At 34.3% G+C, this 18203-nt stretch overlaps 2 protein-coding genes across 2 annotated transcripts; both read left to right on the top strand.

The window, feature by feature from the left end:
- The first annotated feature begins 11942 nt into the window (after positions 1-11942).
- Positions 11943-14367, top strand: LOC113393756 (acyl-coenzyme A diphosphatase NUDT19-like). Its single transcript, XM_026630799.2, has 5 exons — positions 11943-12253; positions 12565-12709; positions 12967-13164; positions 13725-13932; positions 14087-14367. The coding sequence occupies exons 1-5, from the start codon at positions 11943-11945 to the stop codon at positions 14305-14307; spliced, it is 1083 nt and encodes a 360-aa protein (XP_026486584.2). The 3' UTR covers positions 14308-14367.
- A 48-nt stretch (positions 14368-14415) lies between these two features.
- Positions 14416-16817, top strand: LOC113393755 (STE20/SPS1-related proline-alanine-rich protein kinase). The gene has a single exon (XM_026630797.2). The coding sequence runs from the start codon at positions 14416-14418 to the stop codon at positions 15883-15885; it is 1470 nt and encodes a 489-aa protein (XP_026486582.1). The 3' UTR covers positions 15886-16817.
- Positions 16818-18203: the final 1386 nt, after the last annotated feature.

The raw sequence follows: 18203 nt of genomic DNA, 5'->3' as shown, positions 1-18203 counted from the left end.
TAATATACGCTTTGTAATCATTTTAGAGTGGTAAAAGCTTACTATATTTTAATAGGGTATTCTACTATTTTTGAAAAAGTACTTCAAAATGTTGATTTTTCTAATAAAGAGCCATAAAAAATATATTTCGGCAAAATAAACATGTTTTCTTACCAATAAATTAAATTAAATTTTAAACCTTTTTCATTCGTTCAGTCATTTTGGTGACGTCATGTTGATAATGATAACGACGTCAGACTGTTAAAAACAACAGTTGTGTATGTACGAGTGGCATTAGTTCAACGTTAACAGCTATAAATATGTGGTGATTTTTGGCAAAATAATGAATTACAATCACTGTCGTTGGAGTGTAATGTACAAATACTAACATAAAAACTCCAGGTAAATATTGTTTATCAAAATGCCAAATGGTATTGAAATGACAGTTTTTGCCTATCTGCCGCCAAACCATGGCGGCTCGTGTTTTAGGTCACGTGATATAGAGACTAAAAATTGCGACTTTTAATTTCAATATAATAAAATAATAATTCGTTTTTAGGACTCAATATCAAAATATTTAAGTATATTTCTTGATATATTTTAATTTTTATTAAATTTCATAATTTATTTTTCACAACAGAAAATATCCTATTAATTAAAATTTAAAAACGATACGGATTCATTTCCTTATGGACATGAACCCGTATCCAAAATCACTGTTCCAAATTGTCTGTTTCTGTTATCGTCAATTTTCCTTTATACTTAATACCGTGGAGACATTGCGTTTAATTTTCGTAAAATACTTTGCATAGACAATATATATAATATCTCTCATACTCATTATTAACAATGAGCTATATTGAACATAAGCTCCTATCGTATGTACATCGTTAGCGCAGTTTCTCTGCCGTCACGCCTGGGCTGAACGATAAGGATATTGAAATTTCTAAGTCTTTTGCATCGTCTACATTATAATGATACTTTAAAAAATAGTGCTTCAAAATATCTTTAAACGCTATTATAAAAATAGCGTATTATGGATTTTAGATATTAAATATAAATTAGAATAGTTTTAGAATAATTGTGAATGAAATATTTGGGAATACAATTTGGAACTATTTCCACGAATATTATTTGAAATTAAATGAAACATATCCAAAACCGATTAATACGAATTAATCCTAAAATAACAGTGAAAATACTATAGATCATATATTGTTATTGAAATAGCGTTAGTGCCCAGTGTTATCTGAAATAATACTTAGTGTTGTATAATAAATAGTCTTAAATATTTGAAAAAAAACTGAAGAAAGCAATGTAAGATAAAATAAACAGGATCACATTCTACTATTAGTATATTTTTAAATTAATTTTATATAAATATAAAATATAAATAATAAATCAGGAAAACCAAACGAAGCCGATTACAAGATAAGGATAATTTGCTTTTCGTTCGAGTTTTTCAATGTAATCTAACATCGTCTATTTTATTTTGTAAGATAGGAAAATTTATGTCAGAACCATATAAGATTTTTTGCATATAATTTTTCGATTCTATTTAAAAAAATCTATATTATTCAAGGTAGTAACATAGTGTAGTGTGTACCTTTTATTTTTTGACAATTTGACATAAAGTATAGACACAGAGAACAAATAATTAAAATCTTTATATATAATTTTTGATATTGTATAATCACGAGAAGTAAAGATAAGCGAACTGTACATACAGTGATATAATCATATATATGTATACATAACATAACTTTATTTGTAATTAAATAAAATTTGAGAAAAAGATTTGCTATCTGGAAATAAAAACATCTTATTTTAATCAGATGAAGTGGGGCAGATATTATATAATAAAATTTTAAGTTTACTCTATCACAACAAATATTTTATCTATCCGACAGACCTAAAATATGAAATTTAATGAAAAACTATTCAGTCAGAAACAATTTCGAAACTAATTTTGAATTAATTCGCAATACATCAATGAAAACTCTTTGTCAACACACGACAACAATTTTGATCTATAAATAGATGTAACCTCATCATAACATTACACATAAATACGTGGAATTTATACGTTTGTCTATGAAATTTAACTTTGTTGTTTTAATTTTTAAGACTTGTTTTTAATTTACAATTACAATTTGATTATGTCAACTACTCGAGCATATGACTAAGAAGTTTGATTAACATAAAATATACTATTCGTTATTTATGTAATAATGTAATTTTTTTTTTCCTAAAGTTTTTGGTGCTTATGACGAACGTCTGCGTCGCTCGATGCTCAACGATCGACAACGAAACGAACGACGAAATATAATTAAAACAAAACCACTGAAAGTGAAAAGTTAATGGTAATCAATCATTGAAGTATTAAGATTGATACAAAAAGTTTTGTGCCGTAATTAATAAGATGGTTTTAATTCACTTCAAACTAACTGCTACAATCATCTAATGAATAGAACACATAAGCTATGATAGTTGGTTTATGACTTTGTTGGTGACAATCACACCAAAACTTAATTCACAGAAAGGTTTCACAATATTTTATAACAAAATATATGACCAAACTGAAAAGTAACCCCGGATATCATTTTCAATTTTCATTTAATTCAAAATTTTCAATTTAATTCTTAACAAGATCAACAATTATTTAACCTTCTCATTCAATGAAAAAATAAAAATAGACATAATTGTCACGATTGACTAGACACTTGAAAATCACGGAAGTCATGGTTATATAAAAAAAACGTTAAAAAAAATTGATTTCAATTACTTTTGTGAAAAACTGTTACAAAAAAAAACGTGATTTTTTTTCTTAATTTTATACTTACAACTATCAAAATCATACTTCAACTCAAAAAGGGTTTTTACCTGCTATTTTAATTTAAATTTAAATTAATGTCAAGAATTTTTAAATACAAAAACATTTAAATATTAAAAGCTTTAAGAATTGTTTAATACAGAAACATTCTGAAATAAATTTCTTACCGTAAAAAAATCAAGATATTACATTTAAATTCAATTTATGAAATAGAAACCGCCGAGTCGACCGACATTTCATTTTCGAGGGATTGTAATAAGGAAAGTCATACATCTCGCTGCTATGAAATGTGAATGCATCCGTACAAATACATATATTTTATACTACACCGAGCTACCAATTTTAATTATTTTTTAAAACTCGGCCTACAATGTAGATGTGTACGAATAGGTATTCGAAGTATTTTTATACAATAGAGCGAACATTTTCGCTGGTTTATTTTTAAGTGACAACATAAGCCACATTAAAACAGTATAAACATAAGCCGGTTATACCATACCTAAGCATGAGTAGGTCGTCATTTGCATACGTCAAATTAATGGTACTTGCCCTGTGTACCGAAGATATCGAAGTACGGAGAGCGGGGTCACATCGAGCAACAGGCGCCGGCTGATCAATGAGACACCCCCGCGCCCCGCACTACCCACCTGCGCCGCACTTGTTGCGCGCATGACCCATGGATATATCAATGCTTTCAAACTATAATACACCTTAACCACCAATGAATACGAGCTAGAAAGTTTGTAAATTAATATACATGGGTTTACCGTCTGAGTGCGATTTTCCTCTTCTCTAAGCCCTCCTCTTTATGCAGCTGGCGTCACACGCCGTGCTCTATCAGGATTCTATGACCATTTTAGCAATTATAATAGGTATGTAGATCTTTTTTTGTTTAATGGAAGGACATTTACTAATAATAAACAATGCCTACTAATGTTTTTTTTTTACAAGACATCATATGGATCATAACTTTCAAAATTAACATTTTGTTAAATGCTGCTAAATTACCTACAGCCATGAGTTTACTAACTTTATATAATTTGACATTTGAGGTGCATTAATTAGATCTATTCTCCACAAATTTGTCTCTAGTGTCAGATAATGGGATTAACTGATTTTAAAATATTGTTATAGCAAAACATGTTTTAAATAACATTTACAGAAAAAATAGTAATGTTTATTGTAAAACTTTTAGTTATTTGTGAATCGAACTATGTTTTACTTGAATTTATTTATTTACTAAATAACAAACTCCTACATTAATAATTTCAAATACGGTTCGATATTTAAAATTATTTATTCAAATTCTATTGTAATTACAAGCACTAATTTAGCTTGAAATGATATGGTAGCATTATTACAAAACATCCAAAAACAAAAGAAAATGTACAACAGAATTTAATATTCAGATTAGATTCAGATACATTATCTAGTTGAAAATCTGATCAAGGAGTAATTTCAACGCAAAACAAAAGCATTATCAGCTATTCAGATTTATACGATATTTCTTGTTGTTTAAAACTTATTAAAGTTAGTTATAATTGCTACTTCTACTACGCTTTTGTAAAAATACGAGTACCTATATAATAACAATATAATGAAAAACGAACTATCTTTTGCTAAAATATTCATAATTCTTATTTTTCCCATGTATTGTTTGGATAAAATAAGACTCGTCTCTATGCATGGATGTCATCAGAAACGACAAAGGAACTAAATTAATCGTGGGATGCGCAATGACCCACACACGTCTGCAGAGCGCATCGAGTATATGCATTACATTCGGATATTTTCGCATTTACATAAGTCTCTAGTTTCCGGCAGACCCGCAAGTCTCGCAAGTCACAGTATTGTTATTCAAGTCAGGTAACTTACTTTATTTCCGCGAAAATGACCAACTCCTATAAAAGTAGGGTCGGTTTTGTCGGCCTGTCTAAACTGTAACCTGTCGACCAATACACTGGAGCGGAAATGTAGAAAATACGGAAAGTTATTTTAGAAGTGGTAGTATATACTCTTATAAATAAGAGATAAACGTTACATGAAATATACGTTGATTACCAGCGCGGTCCTCTTCCATGCGCCATTATTTCGAAGAAGCGAACGTTGAATAAGTTAGCTCAGCACTTGAAATAGCTTAACAAGAACAAAGCTCAAGATGATAATTGATATGAAAAAACGCTGCGTAAAATAATCAGAACTCGGGCCACGAAAGAGCTAACACGCTTTTATTAATTATCGCCGAACAAGTCAACAGTCCGGAAACGTGGAGAGAGATCGGGGTATTATTTACCGAGGTAACAAAATATATTTCTTAAATCAATTTGACCTCTACGGTAATATGCCCGTGTATAATCAATAGATTATGAGTGATGAGAATGATCTTCTCATCCGGTTTGTAATGAATTCAACTAATCAAATCAATTTATTATCAAAAATACCTAAAGTCACCGTCCGACCATTTTCACAATTGTACTGAATTTATAACTTTTACTATTCAAATAAAAAATAATACTGAGCTAACAGCGTAAACTGCAAAAGAATCGTTTCATTGTTCTAATAGCAATACTTCGTCTATGAAAACACAACCGCGCTGAAAATATTGTACTTCGGAAAAATACATTTACAAATATAAAAGAAAATAAAGAATTTGAAAACAGTAACATTCATATTAGTAGTAACTATAAAAAGAAAATTATGGATGGTTCTACTCCCCTGCATTTCATGGAAAGGAGTATTCTGAATGTTAGACTGAAGGATAAGCAAAAAACAGAAGATATATGCAAAAAAGCAAAGTGATAGCTCTCCAGCATATCAAACGACTGAAATGGGAATGGGCTGGTCACATGGCAAGATCGACCGTTAAAAGGTAGACAAAATGGTCGCCAATTTGTCAGGTCCAAGAGGCAACAGAGCAAGAGGACGCCCTAAATAACGATGGGTTTAGTGGAGAAGACTGACATATTTGTTAAAAATGCATGTTGAAAATTAAACCCATAGAAAATATATACGGGATAAATAATGTAATTATACACGTTTACGCAATTGCACGCCCACAAGCTTTAAAAAATGACAGATACTAAGAAGCAGCAATTGGAATAAGCGCTCTTAATAGAAACTTTAAATAATTTTTAAATATTCTTATGTTTTTACTTTTCTATGTACGTTAAGGAAATAAAATTATTATTAATTATTATAACTTTAGTATTTGAGTAAAAAAAGTAAATAAACTTTTATAAATAATTAAATAGCATATTTCTGTCGGACAGATATTTGATTATTAAAATATCGATCGAATCTGAATTTATATCGCACCGGAAATAAACTAGTTTAATAATTGTTACCAGTTCAACAGCTAAGTCTACATTAATTATAATAATATTTATTATGAAAAAAATAATAATATTATGTATGTATGTATAACACAATTATAACTATATATTGAAATACATAATACCATCAGTTCAGTAAATAAATTAGGTAAGTACTTAAATAATATATTATGTATGATAGATTCTACCGAGATATCGTTGTGACGTTCACATTCTTCTATGTATAAATATTTAATTTATCACTATAATATGTGTAATAACACATTGCTGTCACAACTGAATTACCTATATATTTTTCGTCTAAATTATTTTAAATATACTCTGTACATTAAAAAAAAAAATCAATTTTTAACATTCTATAACATTTAATTTACATAGAAAAACCTTAAAAAAGTACTTACTTAAATCGTGGGTGGTTTTACCTCTTTGTCTTTTTGTCGTCTGTCTGTTTTTCTTTAAATTATTCTTTAATTCACGTAAACATTACATTATATTACTTTTCTTGTGTGTGTATTGATAGAAACGACACGAAACGATACGAAAAAATATAAGCTAGACAATACCGTAGATATCAAGTATCTTTTATGCTGAAAATTTTATGTTTTATCTAACCGTTATCGATCTTAAAACATTATGCCATTAAATTACGTTCTCAATGAGACTAGCAAACTGCTCAAGTTATATTATAGTGCATATTAAGTATGTTTGCAAACCCAAGTTATTCCCTATTATATTACAATTCTACCGGAAGACATCGGCGTGACTGAAAAAAATCAGGCGCAGGCATTTTGCGTTCGTCAAGCACCAAACACCTACTACCGAGGATGTCATGACAGAAAACCCAGTTTAATGCGATTTTTAAAATTGTTTTGCGGTCATCAAATTTGAAATAAAAATACACCGTTTTCTTCAGCCAGTTCTTCTAAGTTTTGTATTTGTTTCCTTAAAACCCGATGTTAGTTACTTATTTTCAACTATGAAGCTAAAAACTTTTGGAAATTGAACTTTTTTCTTGAACCTTTTTAAATTTACTAGTATAAACCACATATATATATCTAATATATTATGTTATTTTATACAAATATACAAGCAAAAATATTTGAGTGACGAAGTCAGAAATGTATTTATTTTATCACATATCATTATTTTAAAAAGTACGATAAATATATATAAAAATGGTTGAGTATTTTTTCTACGCAAAGACCCTGATTAATACGAAAAGAGGTCGAAAAACAATGTGGACGAAGCCGCAAACAGTAACTAGAGCCTGTGGCAGTGTACAGTAGTACTATATTAATAGCACCTAACACATTAATCAAATGGCCAGCGTTAAAGATTACAACTAAAAACCACAACTTTTAAGCACGAAAGGGCAAAAGAATGGCATTATAAATCACAAGTCACGCCACAGTCCATTCTTAATAAAAGAAAATCGTTAAAAATACATACATAGGACAACTTTAGAATTATTAGATTAGTTAAACAGAATTAAAGATAATTAAAAGTATATAATGTAATTGATTTGAAATTAAAATTAAAGATAATATAATATAGAGAAAGTAAATGATTACTGTTATCCTTTCAAACATATCTGATATGAAATTTAAAATTGTTTAAACGGATGAAATTATAATCACCTAAAGTGATTTTACCTCCGCTTACTTGCGTACATACTGTATGCTTGGGCATATTTTCACGAGGACATCAATAATCTTACATCTACCAATGCTCTCTTCCTTCTTCTCTAGGTCACTTATGTCAGCTTATCGAGAGTTTATACCAAATATGCTCTATTGGACAATTTTATGAGACACACACTACCTGAGATGGACTCAGAATTTATAGCATTTTTAGGTCACACTTAGATCTGAACTATCTCCTCTTTGGTTAAGAATTCCAAATTCAAATTTATAAATTCATTTATTTTTTCATTATTTTTTTCTTTGGCGTTGCTTTTTAGCGCATAAGGCAAAACATGAGATATATAAAGCACTGTACGATTTTGATTTCAACGTTTTTGTTCTGGAAATTTCAACCTTCAGAACCAAACCCGTGGACGGCCGGAAACCAAAGTGGAAAATGAAGAATTAAAGGCTATTATGGAAGCGGATCCGTCACAAAGCACTTTAGCGATAGCTGCAGGCTTCGGGGTAAGTGATAAAACTGTATTAATCCACTTGAAGCAAATCGAGAAAGTAAAAATACTTGAACGATAAGTACCTCATGAATTGAGTGAATCGAACTGGCAAACACGCGTCGACTGCTGTGTTACTTTGCTCAACGGACATAATAATGAAGGGATTTTAAATCGTACAGCAAAAAAGTAATCATTACTTGTGATTAAAAGTGGATACTGTACGATAATCGGAAGCGCTCATCTCAATGGCCTGGAAATAAACCCTGGAGACTCAGCCAATTTTTTTTATTTTTTATTTTAGAGGTGGCAAACGAGCAGGAGGCTCACCTGATGGAAAGTGACTACCACCGCCCATGGACATCTACAACACCGGGGTGCTTGCAGGTGCGTTACCGGCCTTTCAGGAAGGAGTACGCTCTTTTCTTAAAGGTTCCCAAGTCGTATCGGTTCATTATGTCTCTGTAGAAGATGCTCAGCGATCCAACATCTCTACGCAAAGCCAAAGGATCAAGCAGATCGGAAAGGGCTTGATCGTCGATAATTCGAGCCGCTCTACATTGGATACGGTCAAATGGAAGGAGCTAGTACTGGGGAGCACCCGCCCAGAGGTGAGAGCAGTATTCCATGTGAGGCCATTTGCGCCTTGTATAGTCTTAGACGATGGGCCGACGTGAAATACTGTCTTGGCTTGCTGAGCACACCGAGCTTTTTTGATGCCAATTTGGCTTTGCCTTCCAATTGACCGTGGAACTGAACGAGGCTCGAAATATCGACGCCAAGTATTCCGATACTAGCTGTGGCGGCTAACGGAATGTTCTCGAATCGTGGAGATACGATAAATGGTGTTTTTTTAGCATTTAACGCGCAAACTTGCGTCTTTTTGGGGATGAAATGGACTAGGTTTAGCCGACCCCAGTTCGAGACTTTGTATAACGAAGACTCGATTTCAAACAAAAGTTTGTTCCGGTTTTCTTTGACGTTTTCCCGAGAAATATTAGCACGGCCGGTGTACGGTGTCTACGGTGCTGTCGTCTGCATAGCAGTGAATGTTACTGATTTGCAACAAGTCATTGATATGCAGAAGAAACAGAGTGGGTGATAGAACGCAGCCTTGTGGAACACCAGCATTGACGAATTTTAAGTCGGAGCATGCACCGTCGACAACGACCTCGATGCTCCGATCTGCCAAAAAACTGGTAATCCAATTGAGTAATTTCCCGGGAAGCCCATAGGAAGGAAGCTTCGAAAGAAGCGCTTTGTGCCACACGCGATCGAAGGCCTTGGCTATGTCCAGACTGGCTGCTAATGCCTCCCGCTTGCTCTCAACTACTTCCGCCCACCTATGAGTAAGGTAAACTAGAAGATCACCGGCTGAGCGACCCTGACGGAAACCGTACTGGCGGTCGCTAATCAGCTGGTACTCCTCTAGGTACCGCAGGAGCTGGCAGTTAATAATGGAATCCATTACCTTGGAGAACAAGGAGGTGATGGCTATAGGCCTATAATTGGACGGGTCTGAGCGGTTGCCCTTTTTAGGGATCGGATGCACCAAAGCAGTCTTCCAGGAGTTCAGGACGACGCCGAATGCATAGGATTGCCGGAAAGGACGCGTTAAAACCGGCGCCAACACGGGAGCACAAGTCCGTAGCACGATTGGAGGGATGCCATCGGGTCCACTCGACTTATGAATATCCAAGGAAAGAAGTGCTTTACGAACTGCACTTTGCCGGAATTTAACCGCCGGCATCGTGGTATCAAACCGCGGGATTATTGGAGGTGACTTTCCTCGGTCATCCAGAGTCGAGTTCGCCGCGAAGAGAGAGCCTAAAAGATCAGCTTTCTCCTTCGCTGTATGGGCCAATGACTCGCCGTCCTTGTGCAGAGATGGTAAGGAAGGCTGACAGAAATTCCCTAAGACAGCCTTGGCGAGAGACCAGAACGCATGTGATCCTGAAGGGAGGCGCACCAGTCTCTCGCCAATTTTGCCAATGTAATCCGTCTTCGCCTTAGCAATCACGTTTTTGAAGGACCTAGAGACAGAGTTATATTCCTTTCTGAATGCGCTGGTATTTACATCACGAGACGCCGATGCGCCAGCCCAGCCTTGATAGCGTTCCCATTTTCGGCGTGAAGCCGTTTTGCAGAAACGACTAAACCAGGGCTGAGACTTGCCACCGACGGGGACCGCAGAATACGGAATGAATAGTTCCATACCCTGAAGTACCACATCGGCGACAGAGTCAACAACAACGCTCGGATCATCCGGCAAGAAACAAACCTGCCCCCATGGGTACGATACAAAGAAGGACCGCATCGCATCCCAATCTGCTGACTTGTAATACCACACTCGGCGGCAGCCCACGAAACGAGGTCATGAGTACCGCGCAACCATACTCTATTCCACTTAACTACTTATTTCCATGTTAATTTTACTTCCAAAATTCCGATATTTTTTAACAAGATTATATAATAATAAAAACATTATTTCAGCTCTCAACCGATGTCCCGTCGTTCGATGACAAAAGTTATGTTTTTTGTAGCTTTTATTTGCCAAATGTTGTTTGTTTGGCTTTAGTTCTCTTGTTGTTCGAACAGATTTTATCTACTGCGCTAGCTATTTCACGCACACTACTTACATATTTTTTTGAGTACTTACAGGATAATAATCTAGGCCGAAACTCTGCTGTATTTTTTATAGAACAGAATATTCTAGTTTATTATTATTAGGCCACGAAGCACAATCAGAACGCTCTAGAAACCTTTAGCATTATTTGTTTTTGACAGATATAATATACAAAATAAATTAACTACCCTAATTAATGAATGATCGATTACCGCAGAAGTTTAAAAACATTTATTTCTTCCTGCCGATTAAAGAGAGCTGCGGTAAGTGTACTCTGTTTATTCCCATTCATAGACAAAATCCATAGACGTTGTTGTCTATGTTTATTAATACTGTATCGTATTAAAACACATAAAGTAAACTTTGAAAAATTGTTTCCTATTATTAATATAGGTATGTAGATATATTCGCTGTATATATACATTTTTATAGCCTTTTCGAAAGTAATCTCTAAAAATAATTTAATTATTACATTTTAGTAGTTTCTGTCAATACTTTAAATTTGCTAAGTAAAAATAACAAAAATAATAATATTATCGGCCATAAAACTAAATTATATCTTACTATAGTAAATGTATGTATTATATATTAATTCACAATTTCAATATACTAAATATACTAAATATATTTCATAAATAGCATTACAAAATAATAAGTTTATTAATTAATATTATTTAACATAACATTGTATTTTTAGTAATTTCTTAATTAAAACGTTGTTAAATTAAATTAGTGTAATACCAAAACGCTACTGAGATAACTTAAAAAAAAAAACCTAACGTTGTGTGAGTAAATGTCAATTTTAAAGCTATTTTTATATTCTGTAATCTGTAGTTTCATCCAAAATCATTATAGGCTAATGCAAAAACAAACTTATCGGTTATCTTATACGGTATACCACATTAGATAAAGCACTACGTGTTTGACAAACTAAACGCAATAAATTATACGTAAGTTTCGGCCTTGTAATATAACCCTGTCGCGTATAATGAGTTTTGTTTTATTTAATATTAAAACCGGAGTGTCATCAGTATAATCATGAAAAGAGCAATCGAAAAATGTTGGCGTGATTCTGCTTCGCTGATAGTGCTTGCTAAACGGAATATAGATGGTTTATCGAGTGGGAACACTGGTGATAGTAACTACGATATCTTGTTGCAGACTCGGACGTTTGACGCATCTTTCTCGAACGGTGTTGTGTTTCCGGGCGGTGTTAAAGAGGAGGCGGACGCCAGTGAACGTTGGCTTCACCTCCTCGGCTCTTTCGGCTTCGATCAGAGTGACTTCGAAACACTGCATCGAGCTGGTGCCCCAATTACTCCTATTTTTGCAGATAACCCTATAAAAAGGTAAAAACCACAATATACGACATTATAATTACGATAATCATCTAATTCTTTATCATATTATCTACTTTGACTATTTTAACATTAAATAAGTTTATGAAAGTGAAATGTTTATGATAAATTTAGTAATTATAATTACTTTACTGTTTGACGCTCAATACGATCTTCATTATTGCCTTGTGATAAAAAATCTATTTGATTCTTACAAAGCAAATTATACTACCGTATAATTTGTTTTTTTTTTTTAAGTTACATTCAGTTTGACCTTGACCTTGTGTGGGTTTTTTTATATCAAAGTTAAATATTGTTGGCAGACACATTGCATTAAGGATAACTGCAATAAGAGAAACATTTGAGGAACTCGGTTTGCTTATCTGCAGCTCTAAACATAAAACATCGAAAATTGATTATTGGGCGAATTTTATATCAGACATTGATTTAAAATATTGGCAAAAAAGGGTGAGAAAAATAGCTTTCAAGTCATTAAGAACATTTGTCTTTTTATTTATTTTTACAAAATATTCATTAGTGTATTTTGTTAATTGAACATTAAAATATGTTTATATCGCTTAATGAACACTTCAATTAGTTAATTAAAGACTATTAGTGCCTTCCAATTCTTCATTCTATTAAATATTTACCAGCAATGAACAAGACTATTGTGTTAAATATTTTAATGTTATTAAATGTATTAAGAGTAGTTAAAACAATTTCAGGTGAGTGAAAATCCCTCAGAGCTTCTTAATCTTTGTAAAGAGTACAACTGCTACCCTGATATATGGAATTTACACTATTGGAGCAACTGGTTATCTCCTGTTTTATTACCAAAGAGGTTTGATACAGCATTTTTCATAGCTGCATTGGAAAACAAACCAACACACATCAAAGCTAACTCTGAAGTGCATAAAGTTGAGGTATGAATTATGTTCCTATTCTTAATTATTATTAATTTTATAAATATTACTTATACTATCAAACATTATCACTTTGTCTTCTTGGATTTGTTCAAAGATTAGGTACATTACTGAGGTGTATCTTAGATTCTAGGGCTGTGTTGCTTGTGTTTGCAGTGTTTTTATATTCTATTAGCAAAGGCAACCAATAAGCATTAGGGTTGCATTCACCTGTTTTCCTTTCCAAAAAAATCTACTAATGGCTCATATAGATTTCTTTTACTAAATATTTTTATTTTATTATTTATGTTGCTACTTTAAGTATAAAGGACAGAAATTATCTTTTTTATAGTATTCTTGAATGAAAAACTCATAATATGACAGATGGCCTTTTCATACAATGAGACCCTTAACAAAAAATTAAAAAAAAAAAAGAAGTCACTCTGCCAATATCTCCTGCTTTCCTAAAGAGGATTTCAAATATCTTCAGAGAAATCCTAATTACAAAACAGTAAATATTAAAAAAATATATATGATATTTATATAACCATTTATCAAAATTAACATGTTTTCTCTTTTAGTGGGCCAGTCCTCAAGACACTTTAGAAAGAAATAGAAGAGGAGAAGTGGAATTATACCCACCTCAAAGCTATGAATTGAATCGATTGTCATACTTTAAAGACATTGAGAAATTAAATAATTTTGCTAGAGAAAGAAGCAGCCACGGTGATGAATTGTTTTATCCTGTTCGTATACGAGCTAAAGATGGCATTGTGTTCCTCTTACCAGGTTAAGTTTCGTTCTTACAGTTTCTATTTTTATACAGTATACAAGTAATTTCCAGTCACATCAACAATAAACCATGAATGGGGTCATATTATAATTATAACTGATAGTTTGTTTTATAAATGTTTCGAAGTTTAATTGCTTCTTTAATTTTCAGGTGACTACCTCTATCCATCAAATGTAGACCTGAACAGTACCACAGTCATAAAAGAAGATAAAACTGTAATATCACTCAGAGAAACTGGTCAGACACTTCATCGTTTTGAAACAGATTTGAAGAAAAGTGTTATTGTAAGACAAAACTACATACCAAAAAATCATATCAACATGGGCGACCAAGTGATCCCTGCTTTTATTAAAATTCATACACAAAATTAAATAATCTTATCCTTGCCTTAGTCATTGGCCTTACTAGTAGTACAAATTGTAAAACTATTTTACAAAAATACTGTAGATTGGGTAACCAGGTATATATAAAAAAATAAAATGGCGAGTTCAGGTCACATGTGGCCAAATAGTCAAGATGACTATGAGCTATTAGAAGTTATCGGTGTAGGCGCAACAGCTGTAGTACATGCCGCTTTCTGCCGTCCACGGGGAGAAAAATGCGCTATAAAGCGAATCAATCTAGAAAAATGGAATACCTCTATGGATGAACTCCTTAAAGAAATCCAAGCCATGTCTAGTTGTAACCATGAGAATGTCGTAACGTACTACACTAGTTTCGTTGTTAAAGAAGAACTCTGGCTCGTATTGAGACTTTTAGAGGGTGGCAGTCTATTAGATATAATTAAACATAAAATGAGGATCTCCAATTGTAAACACGGCGTCTTCGATGAGGCAACAATAGCTACTGTTCTGAAGGAGGTGCTGAAGGGCCTCGAATATTTCCACCAGAATGGACAAATTCACAGGGATATTAAAGCTGGTAACATTCTTCTTGGAGATGATGGTATCGTTCAGATCGCGGATTTTGGCGTTTCAGCGTGGCTGGCGACGGGGAGAGATCTGTCAAGGCAAAAGGTGCGACACACATTCGTCGGCACTCCCTGTTGGATGGCACCCGAGGTTATGGAGCAGAACCACGGCTATGACTTCAAGGCGGACATTTGGTCTTTCGGTATCACAGCGATAGAGATGGCGACAGGCACTGCGCCCTACCACAAGTATCCCCCTATGAAGGTTCTGATGTTGACCCTACAGAACGATCCGCCGACACTCGACACCGGCGCCGAAGATAAAGATCAATACAAGGCCTACGGTAAAACTTTCAGAAAAATGATATCGGAATGCCTCCAAAAGGACCCCACAAAGAGGCCCTCGGCGACGGAGCTGCTCAAACATTCTTTCTTCAAAAAAGCGAAAGACCGGAAGTATCTCGTGCAGACGCTCGTATCGATCGGGCCCAGCATGGAGACGCGCGTGCACAAGGCGAGCAAGCGGCAGCCCGGCACGTCCGGCCGCCTGCACCGCATGGAGACCGGCGAGTGGGTGTGGGAGAGCGACGAGGAGGACGACGACGACGACGGCGAGGCGGGCCGCGACCGCCCCATGAACCACCTGCTGCGCGCCGACTCCTCCGACAGCGACAGCGACGCCGAGCCGCGCGCCGGCTTCAGCATCGGCTCCGTCGAGCCCGAGGACGCGCCGCAGATCAACCTCGTGCTGCGCATGCGCAACGCCCGCAAGGAGCTCAACGACATCCGCTTCGAGTTCGCGCCGGGCAAGGACTCGGCGGACGGCATCGCCACGGAGCTGGTGGGCGCGGGGCTGGTGGCGGCGGCGGACGCGGGCGCCATCGCGGCGCAGCTGCAGCGCCTCGTGGACGCGCACCTGTTCCCGGGGGACGCGCCCGCGCCGCGCTCGCTCACCTTCCGCCTGGAGTCCGCCGACCCCGCCGAGCCGGCCGACGAGAAGGGGCTCATCGGCTACGCGCAGATATCGATCGTCGACTGATCGCCCCCCGCCCCCGCGCCTCTACCTCGCCTCTCTCGTCCGCCCGGATCGTCATATGGACAATAATATTGGTAGTCTACGTGAGCCGTATTTCCTATTTGTAATATTGTGTAATCGAATTTAGAGTAAGTGTATCGACCCGCGCTCGTCGACTTTATAATTTGCAGACCAAAAATCTGCATCCTGGGAGCGAAATTAAGTCGTTTAATGCACCTTGCGCCTTAACGTATGGCTTACGATAAAACGGCTGCCCGTTAAATTTAATTGTGTTGGTTATACGAACTCGTATAATTATAGTGCAATTACGCGCTCTTACGTTATAATTCGTAGTTTCGTAATGTGTAAACGCTATACTATCTTATAATGCTGCGTCCTCATTACAGACATATTTTATGGGTGAATAAGGAATTCATTATTAATATTGTTTATAGCTCAAGCTGATAAAAAATATATGTAAGAATGAATCTGAATATATAAGTTTTATATTATTACGTGTTTATTTCGCTATTCTATAATTGAAACACTGTAATAGATTTAACTTTTAATTTATGACGCTCAAATATTTTTTATTGGAATGTATATCTTAGTTAAGGAAATCGCTTCACTTCGCAAAAATGTAATTTATGACACAATATACTACATACAACCCTGTGTTGTTACAATCGCAAGTTAAACGGAATTTTGAGTCTGTTGCTCGTTTGTACTACCTTAGTTCCTCTAAGTAGTGCCATATTTAGTCTTTCTAAATATGTATGTGATAAATATTGAACCTAGCGAACCTAGGGATATTTCAATACCATTACCAAGCACAACTGACATCATTACAGTGTAAAAGTAAGTCGATGTATACACCATGAAATGTTTTAAGTTGTTATTTGTTTGTTGCTTATTTTGGAATTATTTTTTAAATAATAAAATGTAAATGACATTGACAGGATGTTTTATTGGAATAATACTTTGTTCTTTTTTTAATTTCTTTATTAATTACATTTGTGCTTAGTTTATTATTACATGATAGTCACAGGCAATGTTTTAGTGAGAATAACTACATACAAATTTAAAAGCGGGATGGCATAACACTCTGGACTGTATTGCAATGTGGATGAAGTGACAGACAAAAGTCTGAAACTAATTTGGCCTCTGCATAGCCAGTCCTTACAAAAATACGTTCACCAAAATCTTTCGCTAGCTTATTACAATTTAACCTAGACTAGAAATATCAAAGTCATTGAGTAACTAAATAGCGTTATTCCAATTTAAAAAGCGGTAAAAATACAAAAATAAATTTATAGCAGGTACAAAAAAAGTAAATCCCGTTGTCCACAAATAACACGGCAATAAAATATTCAAATATCACCGCAAGAAACATTTCTACACTATGTTCTTACAGAGTAACTTCTAATTCTGTACACTATCAGTAATCTATTCAGTGTGCATATTTGACACTTCTTTAATCGCTTATTACATTAGGGGTTTACCTAAAATAATTCTATTGTTAATTGAATTAAGTTAAACGTTCCAATGAGTTTTGCCAATCCAATGCTGGACAGCACCAGGCAAGTAAACCCGTATGGCGATGGCATGTATAAAATAATACGTGTGTAAATGGCAAACGATTTTTTTATATAATTGTCACAATCTAGCTTGTATGTCATTAATAAAGTAAGTCAAAAGTATAACAATCAGATAGTTAACGTATCAATAAAATTAAAGATATGTAAGAAATATAAAACAATAACACGTTTGGAAAACATTAATAATAAATAGATGAGATATTCATATAAAAATAAAGTAAAAATAATTGTTTTATTCGCGCAGACAATGCACTATTCTAAGTGTGCGCACTTAACGAAGCCTATTTTAGGATACAATTTTATCAAAAAATTGAATATACGTTGCGTATTTTGTAATAAAATCTTACACTATAACAATCTTAACCAGTTCTAAAAGAAAAGTATGAAAAAATATAAATGCTATTCACGGTGATCAAACGATATTAAAGTCTATATTGATCTTAAACAAAAAGCAACATCCATTTTTATATATAAAATAAAAAAATATTTGTAAAAAATCGTACTTTATGGTATTGTTCACTAAGATTATGAATATGAGAATAAAGTTAAAATTGAACTAAATTAACCATGTAATATTTCTTCACCAAATATAAATACGACATGAATCGCAGTGACACCGTTAAAAACACAGATATTTAAGCGTAGTATTGCAATACTATTTATTGAGGAATAATGTATCATAGGAATATTTACAATAATTGGGTATTTAATCGATTTTTTTTGCATACGACTTTTCCTTTTAAC

The sequence above is a fragment of the Vanessa tameamea genome, chromosome 2 (genome assembly GCF_037043105.1).
Source record: "Vanessa tameamea isolate UH-Manoa-2023 chromosome 2, ilVanTame1 primary haplotype, whole genome shotgun sequence".
NCBI lineage: Eukaryota > Metazoa > Arthropoda > Insecta > Lepidoptera > Nymphalidae > Vanessa > Vanessa tameamea.
The sequence above is the reverse complement of the archived record's forward strand: the minus strand, read 5'-3'. Positions and strand labels throughout refer to the sequence as shown.

Bases quoted from the DNA above. Each gene is read 5' to 3' on its own strand.
- LOC113393756 (XM_026630799.2), top strand. From the start codon at position 11,943: ATGAAAAGAGCAATCGAAAAATGTTGGCGTGATTCTGCTTCGCTGATA. The intron at 12,710-12,966 runs GTGAGAAAAATA...AAACAATTTCAG, and splicing joins TAAAATATTGGCAAAAAAGG to GTGAGTGAAAATCCCTCAGA. The intron at 13,165-13,724 runs GTATGAATTATG...TTTCTCTTTTAG, and splicing joins CTGAAGTGCATAAAGTTGAG to TGGGCCAGTCCTCAAGACAC.
- LOC113393755 (XM_026630797.2), top strand. From the start codon at position 14,416: ATGGCGAGTTCAGGTCACATGTGGCCAAATAGTCAAGATGACTATGAG.